General features: G+C 39.5%; 2 protein-coding genes across 3 annotated transcripts; both read right to left on the reverse strand.

Moving 5' to 3' along the window:
- Positions 1 to 293: 293 nt before the first annotated feature.
- LOC112262279 (sporozoite surface protein 2-like) lies at positions 294 to 3,219 on the reverse strand. The gene is made up of 11 exons (XM_024437963.1): positions 3,132 to 3,219; positions 2,924 to 2,989; positions 2,787 to 2,831; positions 2,597 to 2,656; positions 2,032 to 2,274; positions 1,732 to 1,794; positions 1,294 to 1,419; positions 940 to 966; positions 731 to 814; positions 517 to 581; positions 294 to 379 (listed from the first exon to the last, which is right to left on the reverse strand). The coding sequence occupies exons 2-10, from the start codon at positions 2,981 to 2,983 to the stop codon at positions 546 to 548; spliced, it is 744 nt and encodes a 247-aa protein (XP_024293731.1). The 5' UTR covers positions 2,984 to 2,989; positions 3,132 to 3,219; the 3' UTR covers positions 294 to 379; positions 517 to 545.
- Positions 3,220 to 13,956: 10,737 nt separating this feature from the next.
- Positions 13,957 to 17,988, reverse strand: LOC112262280. 2 transcript variants are annotated; one of them, XM_024437965.2, is made up of 9 exons: positions 17,901 to 17,988; positions 17,679 to 17,732; positions 17,358 to 17,393; positions 16,988 to 17,101; positions 16,488 to 16,667; positions 16,305 to 16,376; positions 16,066 to 16,140; positions 15,555 to 15,608; positions 13,957 to 14,463 (listed from the first exon to the last, which is right to left on the reverse strand). In XM_024437965.2, the coding sequence occupies exons 2-9, from the start codon at positions 17,721 to 17,723 to the stop codon at positions 14,338 to 14,340; spliced, it is 702 nt and encodes a 233-aa protein (XP_024293733.1). In that variant the 5' UTR covers positions 17,724 to 17,732; positions 17,901 to 17,988; the 3' UTR covers positions 13,957 to 14,337. The 2 variants fall into 2 exon arrangements, with proteins under 2 accessions (XP_024293733.1, XP_024293734.1); XM_024437966.2 differs by having other exon boundaries at positions 17,679 to 17,729; positions 17,901 to 17,956.
- Positions 17,989 to 20,699: the final 2,711 nt, after the last annotated feature.

Genomic DNA, 20,699 nt, shown 5'->3' on the forward strand with positions numbered 1-20,699 from the left:
ATATGATTTTACTCATTGGTATGGGTATGCAGTGAGGTCATTTCAGGACGATACTTCTGTCTATTCAGGGGACCCCTTTTGGCTTAAGAGCACACCAGTGGCAAGTTATGTGTGACCTCTTTAGATCCTCTTTATATCTATACAGTACATGGCAGGTGTTGGTGGAGGTTACTTCTGTGATGTAATTGGACACCTTCTCAATCAATTGCTATCTAACATTCAATTAAACGTCCACCATGCAAACTAAGAGCTCTTGTTTTTGTGTGCATACAAAGTACAATTGACAACTGGGATTTTGCTTGATAATGGATTTATTTGACAATAGAAAATGTATCATATTGTAACTGAAATCAGATCTTAAATATTGATGTGCCGATCCCTGAAAATTAAACAAAAAAAGAAACACTTAAATGGAAGTACAGTATATTCCTGATATGAATACATTTCAGATTTTCAGTTGAAAATATGTCTCCTTCCCATATTAAAAACCTGGAAATGGCCCTAATGTTACCCTACCTCAATTTTCCTTGCCCCCACATATAATTCTATGGCTCAAACAGGAATGAGAAGTTGGGACGACCCTGTAAAAAATGTTTAGCATGATGACATGATAACAAGAACAACATATGTTTCATATCATATGTTAAAAATCTATATAGACAATGTAGACATACTATAATATATTATATTAGTATTGTTATAGTCATAGTATAAGAAGTAGAGGTCATACCTCGTCTATGCCAGGGTCAACTGTGTCTCCACGGTGATCTGGTGGAGGGTTGGCAGCCTCTGTCTGGAATCTTTTAGGCCATGTCTATCAACACAAAAATACAGTTGGATATCATACAGCACAGTCTCCATCAGCAGCCCTCACATAGAGGCCACATTAATGTTATCCGTCCGTACATGATTCAAACACAGTAGTAAGAGATGACTTACGTTTCCTGGTGCCTGAGGTTGGGCAGCCTGTTGCAATTTTGAAAGGGAAAATAATAATAATTAAGATACTCTGTCTGGCCTACAAAATGATTGTTAGTTTAAAATGAAACCAAAATCATGAAATGACGACATACTATCGGTTTATTGTCTCTAATTTCCTTTCTTTTGAGAATATTTCACCACACTTCAAACTGCCACAGTCAACTTTTGTATTCTCCTGGAACCGTGCCGCTTATGCATAGATTCATTGAAATTAATTGGATCGTCTCACACTATGCAAAAGTCATGCATCTTAGTGTAGCAGGCCAGTATCAGGGGAAGGGAGAGCACACCGATGTAATGACCACTCCTCACCTGTAGTGGGAGCTGTGGTTTCTGAGGGGTCTTCTCCGAGTTCTGCTGGTTCTGCCCGTTCACCTGGTTGTTCTGGTTAGGCTGGGGGTAGTTGGGGTAACCATAAGACGTGTAGTAGGGGTAGCCCTAGGGAAGATACACTTGTGAAAGTTAAGAGTCGTAAACGATCAAAAAGTGTGATGATGAGATGTTTTGCATCATGTTATTCAAAACGCATCATGATCACACATTTAGCTTTTTAAGTGCTTTATCTTGAAAACTTGACATACACACTTTGTGGGGACCATATCAACAATGGACTAATTGACACAATTCGACACAAAATGGGGGGTAAAGTGATCCTTTAATATGAATAAAGAGTATATATCATTTCTTACAGTGAATAACAGATGCACATTGAGGATCAAATCACATCGAAAGAGTAAAACTCCACTGTACCTGCATTCTTGGTTGCTGGGGAAATGAAAAGGATGGGTAGTACTGAGGAAACTGGGGAACCCCCTTCAGGAAAATATCAAAGAAATACAACTTCAATCAATACTGGAAATTACCTGACACATGGTATTTCATTGAATTACATAGAATTTGTATAAAAACATAGACAAACTGACTTCAGGAAATTAACATGTCTATTCATTAGTAAAAGCTGGGAAGCCTTTTGTCATTGGTATCCATCGAATACATTGGTATTTCAATGAATTTGTGTATAAACATACATAGACTAACTGACTGATCTACCTGTGCAGGGTTTTGAGGTTGCTGGGGGTTAATTTGGAAATTGTGGTTGTTGGGGTCCTGGGGGGCCCCAGGATGCTCCTGTTGGGCATTGGTGTACAGCACGGGGGGCAGCTGGTTCCCCTGTGTAGGGAACATCTTCTGGGGGCCGAAAGGGCCTCCCACCTGGGGGTTAAAGTTCACCATCTGGGGGAGACCCAGTTCAGGTTGCTGCTGGATCACGTACTGGGGCATGAACGGAGACGCCTGAGCAAACAAGGTTGGGTAAAAAAATCTGTCTCTGATCTAACATCATTTCAAAGCTTTGCTGACCGAAGTTGTTCAAGTGGTGATGAGCAATTGAATGAACAATTCAGCTGATGTGCCAAAGCTGAAAATTAGTGTAGTTCAAGGTGTAGTGGGAATGGAAGCTGCTCCTGAAATACATTACTGGAGACCATTTTGAACTATTAAGCTGTCTACAAATGTGGCTAATGATATCAATATTCTTGTTCTACAGTATGTCTGTCAGCATTATCATGGCTAATGATTTCTATCTCGATTGAGTTCTATTGGATTGGTTCAGTACCTGCATTTGTGTTTGCCCAAAGCCTACACCTGTCAGGGTCAGTCCATTGAATCGCAAGATCTGTAAAGGATGGGACATTACTCTATATTGCATTGTATTTTAGTAAACATCATTTTAAAAGGAAAAATCATGAACTACAAATGCAATGTCAAGAGTTGCAGACAAAAACATATGGGGCAATTCAATGTACCTCATTGCTGTTACTTGCAAGGATTCCAATTTGCTGTTGATATAACTTTAAAAAAGCAACAAAAACAGATTGTTATGATTCATTTTGAAGTGTAGTGCTATAAATGACGGAATATTCAAGTAACATGTGAAACTCACAGGAAGTGAAAGGCTAGCACCAAAAAGGCAGACCAAAACAGTTACAGTCTGCAGCTTCATGATATCCTACAATGAAGACAGAACAGATGTTGTTGATATCTGACATTTCAATACATGTTACCATCTTGAGCATATTATATGTGATACATACTTATTTTTAACTGTTTTTGTTGACACAAAAGCAAGTGATAGTCCATGACAGTGTTACCTTATCAGAGAATGCCAGCTTCAGTCCGTCTTCCTTTTTTCCTGTGTGTTCTTTATATCTCCGTGCAGCCTACTGTGTCTCTCCTACTTTTAAACTATCTCTATCTTCCCATTTGAGCTGTCATGTCCCAGACACACACAGACTATGGTCAATATGACGCATAGGCTCTTTGAGATGACATCACTCTTAGACTCAGACAGTTACGGTGCAGGTATATGCAGCTGTATCATTATGGACTGACCATAAGTCAAAATGAATCTCATGGCTGGGCATTATCTATCAGGGGTGTCATACTCCATTTCTCATGTTGTTGTCTAATATGTTGACTCTACAGTATGTGACACATACTAGGTGCATAACAGTCAACTCTTCTCCCATTATTTCAATGGGTATTCTGCCCCTACAGTATGTTCACAATATATACATAATCTCCTATTATACTTCACTTTCCCTATATTAGCCAAAAGACCCTTGAACTCAATGCCTATTATGAACATGAATCTGCATTTATTTGTAAACCTTTCATAGAGACCTGTGATGATAATGTATCATTGAAAGAGAGTTTGCTGCAGGTGGTTAAGAGTTTTCAGACAGATGATTTGTCTATGGACTGGTGTGGGGTTGATATGTGTAAATGGAAGTATTTTGATTGACATTTTCAGTGTTGATTGTGTCCTGTAAATAAGGTAATATAGGCAGGTAGCTGTAAGGCTGCTGAACTGGCAACAGGAGGGCTGCTGGTTTTAGATCCTAACCGCCATCATTTGGTTAGGATAAAACCAATCTCTAAAAGAGATTGAGGAAGTGTGAGACGTGCCATCTACAGTAGAACACTTGCCCTTGTTATTCATCAGGCCCAGTTCCCCTCAGTTTTAGTTCTATGTCCCTATATAAAAATAGAAAAATGATTAAGTGACAGGTTGGTGCAAAATCTGTATCTCCACTGTTCTGTGTCAGCAGAGCGGACAGAGAGCATGGGATGTGTGTGTGTGTGTGTGGGGGGGGACCAGCTAATCTGCCACTGCCAAAGTACCCAAACAAAGCCAAAAGAAGAAGGAGAGTGATGAGCAGCAGCTGCAGCATCAAACCAACGAGGCCACCGTCAAGCCCAGCAGCGATGATGCAGCCAATCTCCAGCTAGCTTCGCAGGCAGAGCCTACCCACCCTTCCACAAGTACTGCCAGGATATTGGCTCCACAGCCCCCTCCACCTCTGACTGTTCCTGACAATCTTGGAACAGAGGAGCCAGCCCAGGTTAATCTAGAATACAACCCTAGCCGCAGGTTCTGTCCAAAAACTCTCATTAAATAGCATTTGGTTCATAGGAAGAGTTTCTGGAATACTGGGTTACTGCAGAATTCAATGTAAATCCAATGCAAGAACCCAAATGATGCCCATGGGTATAGTTACAGATCGGTATGTTTCATCATAAAAATAGATACATTCTATTATAGTTTTCCTGGTTGAATATGGAACTGTGCGTATTGGAAACATGTTTATGGTAGGCTGGGGCGCCCATGGACGAGTGCCTCACCCAGAGACAGGAGGAGGCCTTGGCCCTCACCGCCATCTACGGCGACCGCTTCACTGAGCGCATCGCCAACAGCGTTGGGTCGAATTTAATCCACAGAAGTGTATTGTGCCATATCACGTGTTGCTGTACACATGAGTGGCATGATTTTCCATGTCTGAAGCCTTTTTTGGAGGGGCAAGACAGCGCTGCATGGCTGCTTCTCACTGTAGTAGGTTGTAGTCTATATTTTGGTTATTCGGATCTACATTCGCCTGTTGTTTACTGTGTTTGGTTACTGTTAATGTAACCAGTCTAAATATAGATTGTTTCATGTCTTTATCCATCTGATAGTTTGGTTACTGTTAATGTAACTAGTCTAAATATAGATTGTGTCATGTCTTTATCCATCTGATATTTTCTCTACCAGGCCTACTTGGTACAGTTGTTTTGTTCTGCTCTCATTAATTTGTTCGTATTCGCATTTTAGCAGTATTCTAAGCCAAACTGTTATTAAGTATTTGTGTTTGCATGCATAAATAACTAGACTACTACTTTCAGCATTTGGCTTGCATTATCTTGGTAAGACAGCTGTGTGTATGGCTGAATTCACATAGGTTGTTTGTAATAGGTGAATGACCCTATCTATCATGTAGCCTATATTCATTACCAAAGTGTAATTGCTTTAGTGTGTAGGGCGCTGTCCATTGTGCTGATACAGTGCAGTGGGGATAGGCTACAGATTTTGCACCTTCCTGTCACTTCAAAAGAACTCAATCAATGGTCTCGGAGTCTTAGCATTTGAACTTTATGTTTATTGTGGTATAGCGTGATATAAGCAGAATTCAATATAATTCCATTGCAAGAACCCCCCAAAATTGTGCCTCCTCCCCGATTTCAACTGCCCCCTTAGTCACTTTTTCATGGCACTGCGTCTGTTCTTCATAGAGCCCTGGAGGGACTTGTATTCTTCTGTCTATGTACTTCTTCACCAACAGTTTCTGCACTTTCTCCGGTCCTCACAAATTATTAAACGTCTGGTTTCCTGGACAGAAATTCAACCTAGTCCTGGACTAAAAGGCATGCTCAGTGGAGATTCTCCATTGAAAGTGCTTCTTATGGAGTAAACTTAATCTGAGTCCGGTAAACTGGACTCATAATATTTTAGATACTCAAATAAATGTAATTCTGCCACTAGATGACAATATAGGCCAAAATTAGATTCCAGAAATCCTGGCAACATGCCATACATTTACATGATACACATGGAAGGGACAAAAATCAACCCCTTTCATGGGGTGGAAAACCATTTCAAACCAAACAAGCAAACAACTTTTATGAAGGCTAATAGTTTATTCATGTTTATTGATATTTTAACAAAGATACATGGACAGAGGCAGGTAGCCTAGTGGTTAGAGTGTTGGGCCAGTAACCGAAAGGTTTCTAGATCGAAACCCTGAGCTGATAAGGTTAAAAAATCTAGCGTTCTGCCCCTGAACAAGGCAATTAACCCACTGTTCCTAAGTTGTCATTGTAAATAAGAACTTGTTCTTAACTAACTGGCATAAGATCTGCATGTATACAATGTTAGAAAACATTATACGTTGTCATTTAGCAGATGCTCTTATCCAGAGCGATTAACAGGAGAAACTAGGGTTAAGTGTCTTGCTCAAGGGCACATCGACCGATTTTTCACCTAGTTGGCTCAGGAATTCGAACCAGGAACCGTTCGGTTAATGGCCGCAAGCTTTTAACCGCTATGGTATCTGACATGATTAACTTAAAGCGCTGTGGACAATTTGGTGAAATTCCCGTGTCCATGTCCTAGAGCAGACACCTGTAAATAAATGACCAAAGATAGTTCTTGTTTATCATTTTTTTCAATAATGAGATATTGCACAATACCACAAATGTAAGCAGACTGTTTGTATTTTGATGTATACCTTGTTCCAATCCAATTTGTCCACTCTAAACTTGAATATTGTCTAAACAAGTAGTTGAGGATGGAGTTGTGGTTGCCTCAGTTGAAATCTGAATGAGAAAAGATAGCCAACTAGTATAAATACAAATCATTAAAACCCTTCTGATAACAGGAGCTATCTTGTCGTTTATAAGTTCATAACACATTCATAACCCATACATAACATATTCATAAGCAGTAGTTAAGCATTTCATAAATAATGTATGTATCAGATTAAATGTGCATCATTCTGTACCTGATTGTCCAAATCAGGTTTCATGGTGTGAGCCCTCCTTATCAGAAAGCGCTAAAGGTGAAAATCGTATGAACATACGCATATTAGCTAGATTCCTTTCCTTACACAGAGTGAAATACATATTGAGATACACTATTGACCATGAGGCACGTGTACTGTACAGTCAGTGACCATTACTGTACCTTGAATCTTCTCACTGGTTCTGCTTGTGGAGGACCCTGCTGTGGCTGCTGCATCAAGGGAATCCCACCTGCACCTTGGACTCCCTAACCAGAAGGAAGAGTTATTATTAAACATTTATTATAAATTGTAAATGATGGAATGCTCAAAAAAATTTTTTTTTAAATTCATGTATTTTCCTGGTATGTAATACCCTCTCGCCCTCCGGTGATCATGTCGCATTCACGTCAAGTCGGAAACTCAGGACCTCCGAGTTAAAATTAACATAAGTTATTTCCGTAAAGAGCTTCCTATTGGATAATTCTTATACCTCCCAAGTATGAAACTCACATTCCAACTCTTCCGCCTAGGTTAGCAAATTTGAAATGTCAGCGTTTCCCAGTTTCCGACATCAAATGAACACAGCATAAGTTTGAATACATAGCGTCGACTATACCATGACTTGCTGTTGTGTAGGATTCATTCCTGTCATTTGAGGGACACCCATGTAGTAAGGCAGCTGTTTAAGGGAGAATTGGCATATTAATTACTGCAAAGCCTTTCCCATTGTTTCTTCTCATATAATACTATAATAACACCAAAAGACAAAAGCATAATGTGCAATATAAACATGCAGGTCAAAAATGTGTACAATGTATTTCCTATTTTTAGAACTCATAAAATTTTAAAATAACAGAAAATAGTATATGTAGCAGAATAAGAGTATGAAAGTGTATTTATTTCGGGTCATACCCCATTAGCTGGTGGGCCAGGATACTGGTACTGCCCAGGGAAGTTAGGGAACGGTTGAGGCTGCAGCATCCCGACATTTGGGAATCCATAGGGACCAGCAGGGACAGCTTGGGGCTGCATGACATAAGTGGGGACACCTGGAACCATCTGTATGAGTGAGGGGAGAAAGTCGTGCCAAATTATTGAGCACTTAGATAAAAATATTGTTTTCCCTCATCTCTCCCTAATACACAATTGACTGTCTGTTGCATAAAGTGTTATGTGAAATTATTTATAAAAAGGTGTATAAGTAGTTTAAAAACAGTTACTTATTTGTTTATCCACCTGTAGTGAACAGTTACTGTATAATGCATTTCTTGAAATAGAATGAAAATGCAAACAGAGATATTGATGACTGACCTGGGCAAACATAGGCTGCCCAATCAACCCAGTGCCACCAGTGAGGCCAGGGTTCAGGCCCCCCACCACCAGTCCAGGGTTAACCCCAGACACAACTCCACCATTTAGACCTCCCAGTAGCCTCAGCTTCTGAGAAACGGCAAAGATAGATATGATATGACCTTTAATTCTATCAACAGCTTCTTCTGAAGTGTGCTCTCATTCAATACTTCCCATCAACCTAATAGCATTGGATTGGTGAAGGATAAATATGTTTTTAGTGTCCAGCATCCTACCTTGCCAGCATTGACCTAAAAAGAGATCATTGAGAAAAAAAATAAGCTGAGTCATTTTGAACGCTAACATTAGATGTTGTACATTGTTGTGTGATGATCATGTGATATACTCACATTGAAGATGGTGGCCATGAAGGCTACAAAAAGAAGAAGCTTCATTTTGCAATCTGGAATCTTGACAGACAGACCACAAACGTGATTACTGTTGCTAAGCTACTGGGGCTACTGTACTATATACATTATATAGATTATTTGCTGCTAACAAAATTATCGAATCATATATAATGTTTGAATATGAAGGCAAAAATACAGACCTTAAGGTGGTGAAAATGGTTTTGTTTCAGGTGCTGTCCTCCAAGCAGTATTCTCAGTTGCGCTCTGACATTTGAACATAGCCTTTTATTGACGTTTGATCTTCTAAAGTAACCAATTAGAACAGAGCCCAGAAATGAGAAATCTTCATGTTGGTCACGTAATGCACATAATAACAGAAGGGACCAAATTAAAATAAAGCCAAAGGCATTGTGTGGTTTTAATCTTCAATGACACCAATACCTGGTCCCCAAAATTAGATCATTGTCCATTGTTCCAAATATTGCTAAGTGACCACTAGTGACCGCAGTAGGACCGTGAAAGGTCACAAACAGATTAAACAACCAGGTTGTAATCCTGGAGCCCCGTGACCTAAGTAAAGCATGAAATCCATATGGGTAAAGAATCTAAGAATGCAAACATAATATGTTTGTAAATTGCTTCTGTATACATTTAACTATATGTACTATCACAATTGTTGTGGTTTTAACAAATAATGTACTCATGTACTTATGTACACCCTTAAGCAGGGTAAATGCATACTGTACTTATTGCTTCCTAAAGAGATTGTGAACGGACTTGTGACATTGATAAACCTTAAACTGCCTATTTTCTTTCACATGCTGTAACAGCCATACACGTATGCACATGTTCACAGGACCCATGCTTAGTTACGACACTTCTCCATTGTGATTGGATAGGAAGGGTGTCATGCAGCTCATAGGTTGTCTGAGATTGGTGTATCCGACTACAGTATTATAGGTAAATACCACTTAGGTGAGTCTGCGGCTGTATTGTGGTAATAGAATCTCATGTCATTTGTGAAGTATGAGACCAAATGCCCCCACTTTGTTTTTTAATTATATGTTACGACTAATGACTCATCCTTTTTGGTTATACACACACATTGAAAAACAGTTAGACTATTGTCCAAAATATTATATAATATAATACGTTTTTTGTTTAAAAAATGTCCCATAGTATGGTTCAATCCATAATGGCTTGTGTTTGTCTTGAACATCTTACTGAAAATGTGAAACATTTTAGTGACATATTTGTGGGTTCATGAATGAATGGGCAGGGAAAGTTCATAATGCAGTATGTGAACTTCACTGTCGTATGAAAGCATGTGCAGCTTGTTCATTGCATAGGAGTAATAGTCTATGGAATCAGTGATCATTTTTAAACATTTTGCAGATGGAGAGTTTTTAAAGATATACACTATTTAAGTGCCACGAAACTGTTCGAATTTGAGCATTCAAAACATAATGTGAGAAAAGGCTTAGGAAGCAAGAGGGTAAAATTGACTGGTCACTTGTGCTGGATAGTATACGGGTAGACAGTGCCTGTGAAGCCTTTGAATATAGATTCCTTGATGTGGTGAATGTGATGGCTTCCATTGGACAGGTCAGAGTAAAGCCAGAGATCTAGCCCTTGGTTTAATCATGAGATTCTAGAATCTTTTCAAGCAAGGCCTTTAAGAAATGTAAAAACTCTCAAGAGCAGTCTGATTTTCTCCTATATAAAGGTCACAGAAATGAGGCACAAAGCAGGATGAATGAAGCAAAAGGGTTACTTTGCTCATAAAATCATTGTATATGGGGCTTTGCTGACAAAACGGATGGCACTGTGATAGACTGCATTCAATTTAGTGAGTAGGGTATTGGAGGCTATTTTGTAAATGACATCGCCGAAGTCGAGGATCAGTAGGATGGTCAGTTGTACAAGGGTATGTTTGGCAGCATGAGTGAAGGATGCTTTGTGGCGAAATAGGAAGCCAACTCTAGATTTAACTTTGGATTGGAGATGTTTTATGTGAGTCTGGAAGGAGAGTTTACAGTCTAACCAGACACCTAGGTATTTGTAGTTGTCCACAAATTCTAAGTGAGACCCGTTCAGAGTAGTGATGTTGGACGGGTGGGCAGGTGCAGGCAGCGATTGGTTGAAGAGCATGCATTTAGTTTTACTTGTATTTAAGAGCAATTGGAGGCCACAAAAGGATAGTTGTATGGCACTGAAGCTCGTCTGGAGGGTTGTTAACACAGTGTCCAAAGAAGGGCCAGAAGTATACAGAATGGTGTCGTCTGCTTAGAGGTGGATCAGAGACTCACAAGCAGCAAGAGCGACATCATTGATGTATACAGAGAAGAGAGTCGGTCCAAGATTTGAACCCTGAGGAAGAGGATAATGTCACGCCCTGACCATAGAGAACCAAGGGCGTGACTAGGGGGTGTTCTATACTTTTAATTTCTATGTTGGTGCTCTTGGTATGGTTCCCAATAAGAGGCAGCTGATGTTTGATGTCTCATACTTAAGTTCTCCATTGTTCCCACCTGGGTTGTGGGATATTGTTTGTGTTAGTGTGTTTAGCACTACGGCTTTCACAGTTGTTTTATGTTTGTTTATGGTTTTGGTAGTTCCACTTTGAATAAAGATGTGGAACTCAAATAACGCTGCGCCTTGGTCCGTCCTTGGTAACGACCGTGACAGACAAAGTCTGACCCTGGGAATTATAGGCCTATCTTCAGTATAACATCAAAGATCCTGTAGAGAGTTGTACATGAGCAAATGCATGAATATGTCAACAAACTGTAACGTTTGATTTTCAGTAAGGGTTTAGAAAAACATACTCATGTATGCTTTACTTACTATCTCTGCACTTAAGTAAAACTGAGGCAATTATTTTTTGGTCCAGACCTAAATTGTGTACGTCCTCTGGAGACAGAGTGGATATAGCGGGTGAGGTGCTGACTACCAGAACCTGTGTTAGCTATCTGGGATGCATCCTTGATGGAAGCTTTGGGGCATGGTCACTAAAGTGTTAGGGAAGGTTAATGCCAAGACCATATTTTTTGCTAGAAAGTCCAAGCTGCTTGATAATGACTCCATTTTGACTACGCTCGTACTTCCTGGTTTGAGGGCTTATCTAAGCTTTTGAAGGGGAAGCTCCAGATAGCCCAGAATAAGCTGATCAGGGTACGAAGTAACTGCAATGATGAGATAGATGTTGATCTTCTTTGTTTTTATGTTTTATTATCTCTCTGCCATACTGTGATCAACCGTGTTCGATCTTGCCTAGCTCAGAGAAATTAAGGCTGGCTCTAACCAGAATAGAAAGAGTGGGAGGCCCTGGTTCACAACTGAGCAAGAGGACAAGTGTCACGCCCTGGTCTAAGTATTTTGTGTTTTTCTTCATGTATTGGGTCAGGCCAGGGTGTGGCATGGGGTTTTTGTATTGTGGTGTGTTTTGTCTTGGGGTTTTGGTGTGTGTGTATTGGGATTGTAGCTAGTGGGGTTATCTAGCAAGGTCTATGGCTGTCTGGAGTGGTTCTCAATCAGAGGCAGGTGTTTATCATTGTCTCTGATTGGGAACCATATTTAGGCAGCCATATTCTTTGAGTTTGTCGTGGGTGATTGTCCTTAGTGTCCTTGTAACTGTCTAGTGTTAATTTGCACCAGTTTAGGCTGTTTCGGTTTTCACATTACGTTTTATTGTTTTTGTATTGATTCGTGTTTACTTTGTTTATATTAAACATGAATCTCAATAGCCACGGCGCATTTTGGTCCGACTCTCCTTCACACCTAGAAAACCGTTACAACAAGTACATTAGAGTGTCTAGTTTGAAAAACAGATGCTTCCCAAGTCCTCAAATGGCAGCTTTATTAAATAGTACCCGTAAAACACTTCAACAGTGAAGAGGTGACTCCGGGGTGCTGGTGTTCTTTTGCCCATCCTAATCTTTTCTTTTCTTTTCTTTTTGCCCATCCTAATCTTTTCTTTTTATTGGCCAGTCTGAGATATGGCTTTTTCTTTGCAACTCTGCCTATATGGCCAACATCCCAGAGTCGCCTCTTCACTGTTGCCGTTGAGACTGGTGTTTTGTGGGTACTATTTAATGAAGCTGCGAGTTGAGGACTTGTTTTTTTTTATTTAACCTTTATTTTACTAGGCAAGTCAGTTAAGAACAAATTCTTATTTTCAATGAACAGTGGGTTAACTACCTGTTCAGGGGCAGAACGACAGATTTGTACCTTGTCAGCTCGGGGGTTTGAACTTGCAACCTTCCGGTTACTAGTCCAACGCTGTAACCACTAGGCTACCCTGTTTTTCAAACTAGACAATCTAATGTACTTGTCCTCTTGCTCAGTTGTGAACCGGGGCCTCCCACTCTTTCTATTCTGGTTAGAGCCCGTTTGTGCTGTTCTGTGAAGAGAGTAGTACACAGCGTTGTACGAGATCTTCAGTTTCTTGGCAATTTCTCACATGGAATAGCTTAACAACTTAATTTCTCCGAACAAGAATAGACTTACAAGTTTCAGAAGAAAGGTCTTTGTTTCTGGCCATTTTGAGCCTGCAATCGAACCCACAAATGCTGATGCTCCAGATACTCAACTAGTCTAAAGAAGGACAGTTTTATTGCTTCTTTAATCAGAAAAACAGTTTTCAGCTGTGCTAACATAATTGCAAAAGTGTTTTCTAATGATCAATTAGCCTTTTAAAATGATAAACTTGGATTAGCTAACCCAATGTGCCATTGGAACACAGGAGTGATAGTTGCTGATAATGGCCTCTGTACGCCTATATAGATATTCCATAAAACATTTGCCGTTTCCAGCTACAATTGTCATTTACAACATTAACATGTCTACACTGAATTTCTGATCAATTTGATGTTTTTTTAATGTTAATGGACATTTTTTTTTGCTTTTCTTTCAAATACAAGGACATTTCTAAGTGACCCCAAACTTTTGAACGGCAGTGTACATGTTCCAAAAAAGAAATATTTGTATCAGGGTCCACCTGACATTTTAATACTCTTCTCAAAATAACTGAGTCATTCTGATCTATACAATATATTTCTACCTATAGAATATATTTCTGTCCATCTGAATGTTCTGTAAAGTTGTTACCCTCATCAACCAGGCATCTATGATGCCAGTCTTGTGTTGCCCCCGCTGTTGTGTTGGCATTTAGTGAGAATTTGTAGGGTTTAAACAACAGTGGTGTTTCATTCAGCTATCAATGAGTCTTAGGGAATTTCCTCTCGAACACCAAATTAACAATACCTATCTAGATCTCTCCCATATTCCCAAGAAAGCAGTTTCTTCTGGTCAATAATAATAATAGCGAATGAATAGCAATTAGATTGCAGGACATGGAGAGATAGAACCTGCAAAGATTGACATCCATTGAATAAATTTATTCAAAGACATCAGCTGTGATAACATCATGTCCAGTATATTGGGAACGTTGTTACAAAACATGTATATGGACACACAGTCGAGATACAGTCAGACCGTCTGTTAATCTAGTTTTAGTTTCTGTCAAAGGAGACTGGAATAACACTTTTCTTTCATCAAGTTTATTCAGAGATATATTTTGAAGTAAAGGGGGGGACAAACAAGAAGGCAACACAGCAAGTTATAGTAGTGCACCCAGGAATTGAAGGTAACGCCTGTGGAGGTAATTTGTCATCTGGAATTGGCAGCTTGACGAGATTCTGGTGCTTGATATTACAGGTTATATAGTTAATTTTGGGTTGCACAATTCTGTTAACTTTCCCACTTTCCACACATCCCAGTTACCAGAATTTTTTTGCAACCGTAGTTAGAATGCTGTTCAGGTTTGAGATGCTCAGCCTCACTTCAGCATTCACTGGTGAGTCAGAGCCAGAGGATTCTTCCACCTCTCCAGTAGTCACCTTCGTCTGATGGGCAGAATGGAACATGATAGAAGCATTATTAGCTACTTTGTACATTTGTTATTGTTACCTCAAGTGTTATATTAACAACAAATGTATTGCTACAACCTTAGTTTATTAGTGACGTATTTAAATGCATGTTTCATGAAAATACATGTTTCTTGAAGTACACCTTGGACAAGTTAAGCCTTGTCTGAGCCGTAACAGCCCATAGGAGCAGGAGACTACAGTATGTCTTGATTCTGTAGCATGAGGCAGCTTGATGTACAAGACGCTAGTCTTTTGCATGTACAAGACACTAGTTGTCGCAAGGCTTTACCCGCAATACATCTTCTTAATGCTGAGTGCCAAGAAGAGAGGCATCAGTTCCCATTTTTAGAGTCTTTGGTATGACTTGACTGTGGGTTGAACCCCCACCCTTCCAATCTCAGAGTGGACACTCTAATCGAAGACAGTACAGATTAAAGATAGGCAGATACTGTTTTTCCAATAGGCAATGTCATGGCGACTTTGGCTAGCTAAACTCATGTTCAGAAACAGGTAATCGGGTCTAACAGCCTTCTGCGGTCGAACTGTGCATGTCCAGGCCATCAAATCAAAGGCACTCCTTCGATATAAAGTTATTTTTGACGAAAATGAAAAAGTGTCTATTTGTCACTTCCACTAGGTTGGAGTAATAACATGTTCAACTACTTAAGAAATTGGCTCGAATCTAGGTTGTCCTTTACATTAAGAGAAAATTAGCAATGGAAACATTTTTTAAAACTTCTCTCATTGACTTCTCAAACCCCAAACCCCGCTCTGGTCTGCTTGGTCTGTTTCGCAAGGGTTCCCAGATGACACGCGATGTTGCGGCTCTGGATTTAGAAACTCTGTGCTCTAACCACAAGGCCACTGAGTTGCCTCATGTTTCATGAGAAAACGTCATTAAAACGTGAACGATGGATAAAGAAAGGTTCATTTGAGAGATGCCTTGGTAATTTGGAAATGAGTCATCTTTATTTGAGGGCAATTCATTCAAATACATGATGAGGGTTATAAGGGCAATCACACTGTCAGAAATGAAGTTAAGAGGAGGAATAACTGTGAGAATATACCAGTGGAGTATTTGTTCTTGTTGATGTGGCCATTCCATGGAAAGGGACAGAATGCTGTGAAAGGGATTTAAAATGAGAGAGCAGGTGAAACACTTGCAAAAGTATATCAAGGTCCATAATACATTTCTTTGTGACTGCGATGTAGTCTGTGCAATCTATAGTTGTGAGCACTAAAACCTTTTTATAATCTGGTACCACAGTACATGTTTTTGTGACAAACTATTACTATACTTATGCCAAACTACTGTATATTATTGGATACTACAGTAGTTGTTCCTGCCAAAACCAGCACCTGGATCTGTGCACAGGATTTTATATTGATGCATTGCTAGGATATGTTAGGGCCGTGTTGCACACACTTGCATTGTGGCAATTTTTCTACTAATACCACAGAACAACCAATCTCATTCACTGGATACTTCCGCCATCTCCGCTTAGCATAGTCAACCTGGGGAACTTTTTAGTGCCCTCAACTGTATGACTAACGAGTAGAGGTGGCCCATCATGTTACCTTGACTCTAGCTTTGCCTGCCTTCCCTCCAGCAGCTGGCTGCTGGATGTTGTTTCCTCCACCCACAGGAATAATCTGACAGGAGAGATTATGAGGAAAGGATGAGAGAGCCTGAATCACCATCATGGGTCATTGACATCAAGGTGTGAACACTGTTAAATGGGATGTATTTGGTGCATTGAGATATCTAGGTGTACGACACTATAAGACATACTACTGATACAACAGTAATGATATACCTGCATCAACATTGAAGCCTGGGGGCCTCCAATGCCATTTGCCTGTGGCAGAACTGCAAATAATGGTACAACCTGTAAAGATATGTTTACACAGTCACACTGTAACACTGATATCCTGATATCCTGATATCTCTAGGCTTCTGGTAAATGTTAGAGAAGCGAAGTTGGACAAAGGAGACAAACCCCATTGGCTAGTTGAGGAAGCTGTCCCTGTTGTAGTGGTATGCCATTGGCTGCTCCCAACTGTTCTACAGGAAGTGCCCCACCCTGCTGAAGAGCACCAATGGGGACCAGCTGGGGCATGGCAGCCTGACCAAGTGCACTCGATTGTTGAATAAGTAATGATCCACCAACTGGTACTACCTGTTTTGCCAATAAGAATAGTTTAGACCAGGAGAAACAGTTTATATTAGAAATATGACATGTTAGAGAGGTAGCCCATAGTACAGATGCTGGTTCAAAAGTTACTTTTTAAAATGCCTGTACTGCAGCACCAGTGCATCGTCTATATGACTCTCTAGTAAGTTTGCTTGCAATCATCTAACAAAAACCTATGTAATTAAATATATAAGTTATATTTCTGAAATATGCCACTGATGGTGTAGTTATATTCACTTTGCAGTTTTTTAAAACCTGTGCTGCAGCGCAGGGACACTTTTTAACCACCCACACTGTATACGTACCTGTGCCAGAAAGGGTCGCCCATTTAAGGCAAGCCCATTCCTAACCCCTGGGTTAACAGCATTACCGACCATGCCTCCATTCACAACTCCTCCATTGCCGCCACCACCACCACCCTGGGGAGTAATGCACATTATCCTATTACTTAGCTCATAATGCCTTAACTTCTCTCACTGAGTCATACTGTCCACACTATTTCTTTATACTGTATATGTATTGATACATTTCTGTGTATTATATTGTATTTATGTATAACATAAAATATACTAAAAGATACTCAGTGATTGTAAAGAAGCTCAGAAAGTAAATGTATATTAAGACAATTTTATCAACAATATCTTATTGTTAAGATGTTTAAGAAACACACAATACCTCACCACTACCTGAAGACTGTCCTCCAGCCGCCACCTACAAATGAAACCAGGAAAGCACAGTGGACGCTATCAGACCTGGGTCTCAAATTCTTAAAATAATTTCAAATACTTTGTACCTGTTTGAGCTTGCCTACATGTAGTTAAATGAACTTTAAAAAGTCCCAAAACTGGAAACCCTGAATCTGAATGTGCCAAATCTGGCACTACTAGCAAACTCAAGCAAAAGCTCAATGTAATCGAAAGGATTTCCAAGTATTTGAACCCAGGTCTGGACGCTATGGTAGCTACAGTATTGAATAAATATTTAAATGTGTCTTACCAGGTGAGCCATTGTCTGAAAGATGATCCACAGCATACAAAACATGTTGCTCTGCTTTACCAAAGAAAGTCAGAAAAGCATCTCATTGTTGGAAACATATAACCGATAGGAGCAATAACCCTGTGTCATGAATTTTCAATCAATACAAAATCAATACTTGAAATGTGATTAAATTGCATGAAGGCTGTTCCATGAAAATGGTTAAGTTGTCATCTGTCATACCTCTGTGAATGATGGCAGTTTTTCAGCTCACAAAGACACTTCTGAAGATGACATGTTGTTTCTAGTTTTGCTCTTATAAAGAGCCACTTCCTCCATGTCCACTGGTAACAGTCCAATCAGAATACAGCTCTAAATGTTGATCTCACAATTGTGGCTTGCTGACCCAAAGAGGGCCTTATTCAAAATCACATGGATTGCAAAACCCAGACCAGGAATCTGAACCATATTATCATATTACGATTATGTCCTTATTATAAGCCTTTGTTGGATGAGTCAACTGTTCACCTGTGGTGGCTGTGTAAAATAGATGCCGGTTATTATTTTAATTTAAACTAAAAGAGACAAAGCATCACCACTGACGTGAAAGTGACATCACCAACCACAACTTATTACAATTACTTCCCTATTATGTCATTGTACAGTACAAATGATCAAATAAGAATATAAAGAAGGCTTGAGTGTAATTCAGTGTAACCTAAAAACTACAGTGCCTTGCGAAAGTATTCGGACCCCTTGAACTTTGCGACCTTTTGCCACATTTCAGGCTTCAAACATAAAGATATAAAACTGTATTTTTTTGTGAAGAATCAACAACAAGTGGGACACAATCATGAAGTGGAACGACATTTATTGGATATTTCAAACTTTTTTAACAAATCAAAAACTGAAAAATTGGGCGTGCAAAATTATTCAGCCCCTTTACTTTCAGTGCAGCAAACTCTCTCCAGAAGTTCAGTGAGGATCTCTGAATGATCCAATGTTGACCTAAATGACTAATGATGATAAATACAATCCACCTGTGTGTAATCAAGTCTCCGTATAAATGCACCTGCACTGTGATAGTCTCAGAGGTCCGTTAAAAGCGCAGAGAGCATCATGAAGAACAAGGAACACACCAGGCAGGTCCGAGATACTGTTGTGAAGAAGTTTAAAGCCGGATTTGGATACAAAAAGATTTCCCAAGCTTTAAACATCCCAAGGAGCACTGTGCAAGCGATAATATTGAAATGGAAGGAGTATCAGACCACTGCAAATCTACCAAGACCTGGCCGTCCCTCTAAACTTTCAGCTCATACAAGGAGAAGACTGATCAGAGATGCAGCCAAGAGGCCCATGATCACTCTGGATGAACTGCAGAGATCTACAGCTGAGGTGGGAGACTCTGTCCATAGGACAACAATCAGTCGTATATTGCACAAATCTGGCCTTTATGGAAGAGTGGCAAGAAGAAAGCCATTTCTTAAAGATATCCATAAAACGTGTTGTTTAAAGTTTGCCACAAGCCACCTGGGAGACACACCAAACATGTGGAAGAAGGTGCTCTGATCAGATGAAACCAAAATTGAACTTTTTGGCAACAATGCAAAACGTTATGTTTGGCGTAAAAGCAACACAGCTCATCACCCTGAACACAACATCCCCACTGTCAAACATGATGGTGGCAGCATCATGGTTTGGGCCTGCTTTTTTTCAGCAGGGACAGGGAAGATGGTTCAAATTGATGGGAAGATGGATGGAGCCAAATACAGGACCATTCTGGAAGGAAACCTGATGGAGTCTGCAAAAGACCTGAGACTGGGACGGAGATTTGTCTTCCAACAAGACAATGATCCAAAACATAAAGCAAAATCTACAATGGAATGGTTCAAAAATAAACATATCCAGGTGTTAGAATGGCCAAGTCAAAGTCCAGACCTGAATCCAATCGAGAATCTGTGGAAAGAACTGAAAACTGCTGTTCACAAATGCTCTCCATCCAACCTCACTGAGCTCGAGCTGTTTTGCAAGGAGGAATGGGAAAACATTTCAGTCTCTCGATGTGCAAAACTTATAGAGACATACCTCAAGCGACTTACAGCTGTAATCGCAGCAAAAGGTGGCGCTACAAAGTATTAACTTAAGGGGGCTGAATAATTTTGCACGCCCAATTTTTCAGTTTTTGATTTGTTAAAAAAGTTTGAAATATCCAATAAATGTCGTTCCACTTCATGATTGTGTCCCACTTGTTGTTGATTCTTCACAAAAAAATACAGTTTTATATCTTTATGTTTGAAGCCTGAAATGTGGCAAAAGGTCGCAAAGTTCAAGGGGGCCGAATACTTTCGCAAGGCACTGTAAATACTGGAGTACTTTCTCTTCATTGTATAAATTTATCATAGTGCATGAAATAACTTTATTGATTACATTTTCCTCGTGGGGGGGGGTCAATAAAGTTACATTCAATTCAATTGTGCATGAAGTAAAACAATCAAACAGGAATGTGATGAGATCCGATGAGGTCAACATTACTTTTATTAGAATGGTTAGTGAAGTAGCTATATCAGGCAAGACATAAAAAACAGTTACAGCATTCAACTCTTAGTAATTCTGTCAACATCATATGTTCTACCACATTTACTGCCATTAAAATTTCTCTTTTTGACATGAATAGAGTATTTATTTCTAAGCTCAATTTATTGTGAGAGTCAATTATAAATGGTTTCCATACAAAAAATGCACCCGCATACAACTATAGCTTTTTTATGTTTAAAATAAATACTGTAATATTTTGGCCAAAAAGTGATTTGTTTCACCTGCATAGAAGTCCATTTTTGTTTTGTTTATTGTCATCTACAAAAAGCACTCGTAAACTTTCTCCCTCTTGGAATGTGTTCATAACACTGATATCATTGTTAATTGTTTAAAAAATACAATCACCTACTCTACTAATACCACTATCAGCTATACAGTATCTACATACAGTATCACAGAACATCCACATATTTATAGATCCAAATTTGCTTTACCTTGGTCTGATTT

The sequence above is a fragment of the Oncorhynchus tshawytscha genome, linkage group LG11 (assembly GCF_018296145.1).
Source record: "Oncorhynchus tshawytscha isolate Ot180627B linkage group LG11, Otsh_v2.0, whole genome shotgun sequence".
In the NCBI taxonomy this organism is placed as follows: Eukaryota; Metazoa; Chordata; class Actinopteri; order Salmoniformes; family Salmonidae; genus Oncorhynchus; species Oncorhynchus tshawytscha.

Coding starts and splice junctions, on each gene's coding strand:
- LOC112262280 (XM_024437965.2), bottom strand. CDS start 17,723: ATGTTTTGTATGCTGTGGATCATCTTTCAGACAATGGCTCACCTG. Junction 16,668..16,987: donor GGCGACCCTTTCTGGCACAG/GTACGTATACAG, acceptor TTGGCAAAACAG/GTAGTACCAGTTGGTGGATC. Junction 16,377..16,487: donor TTCCTCAACTAGCCAATGGG/GTTTGTCTCCTT, acceptor ATATCTTTACAG/GTTGTACCATTATTTGCAGT.
- LOC112262279 (XM_024437963.1), bottom strand. CDS start 2,983: ATGAAGCTGCAGACTGTAACTGTTTTGGTCTGCCTTTTTGGTGCTAGC. Junction 2,657..2,786: donor TTGCAAGTAACAGCAATGAG/GTACATTGAATT, acceptor CATCCTTTACAG/ATCTTGCGATTCAATGGACT. Junction 1,420..1,731: donor CCCAGCAACCAAGAATGCAG/GTACAGTGGAGT, acceptor TATCTTCCCTAG/GGCTACCCCTACTACACGTC.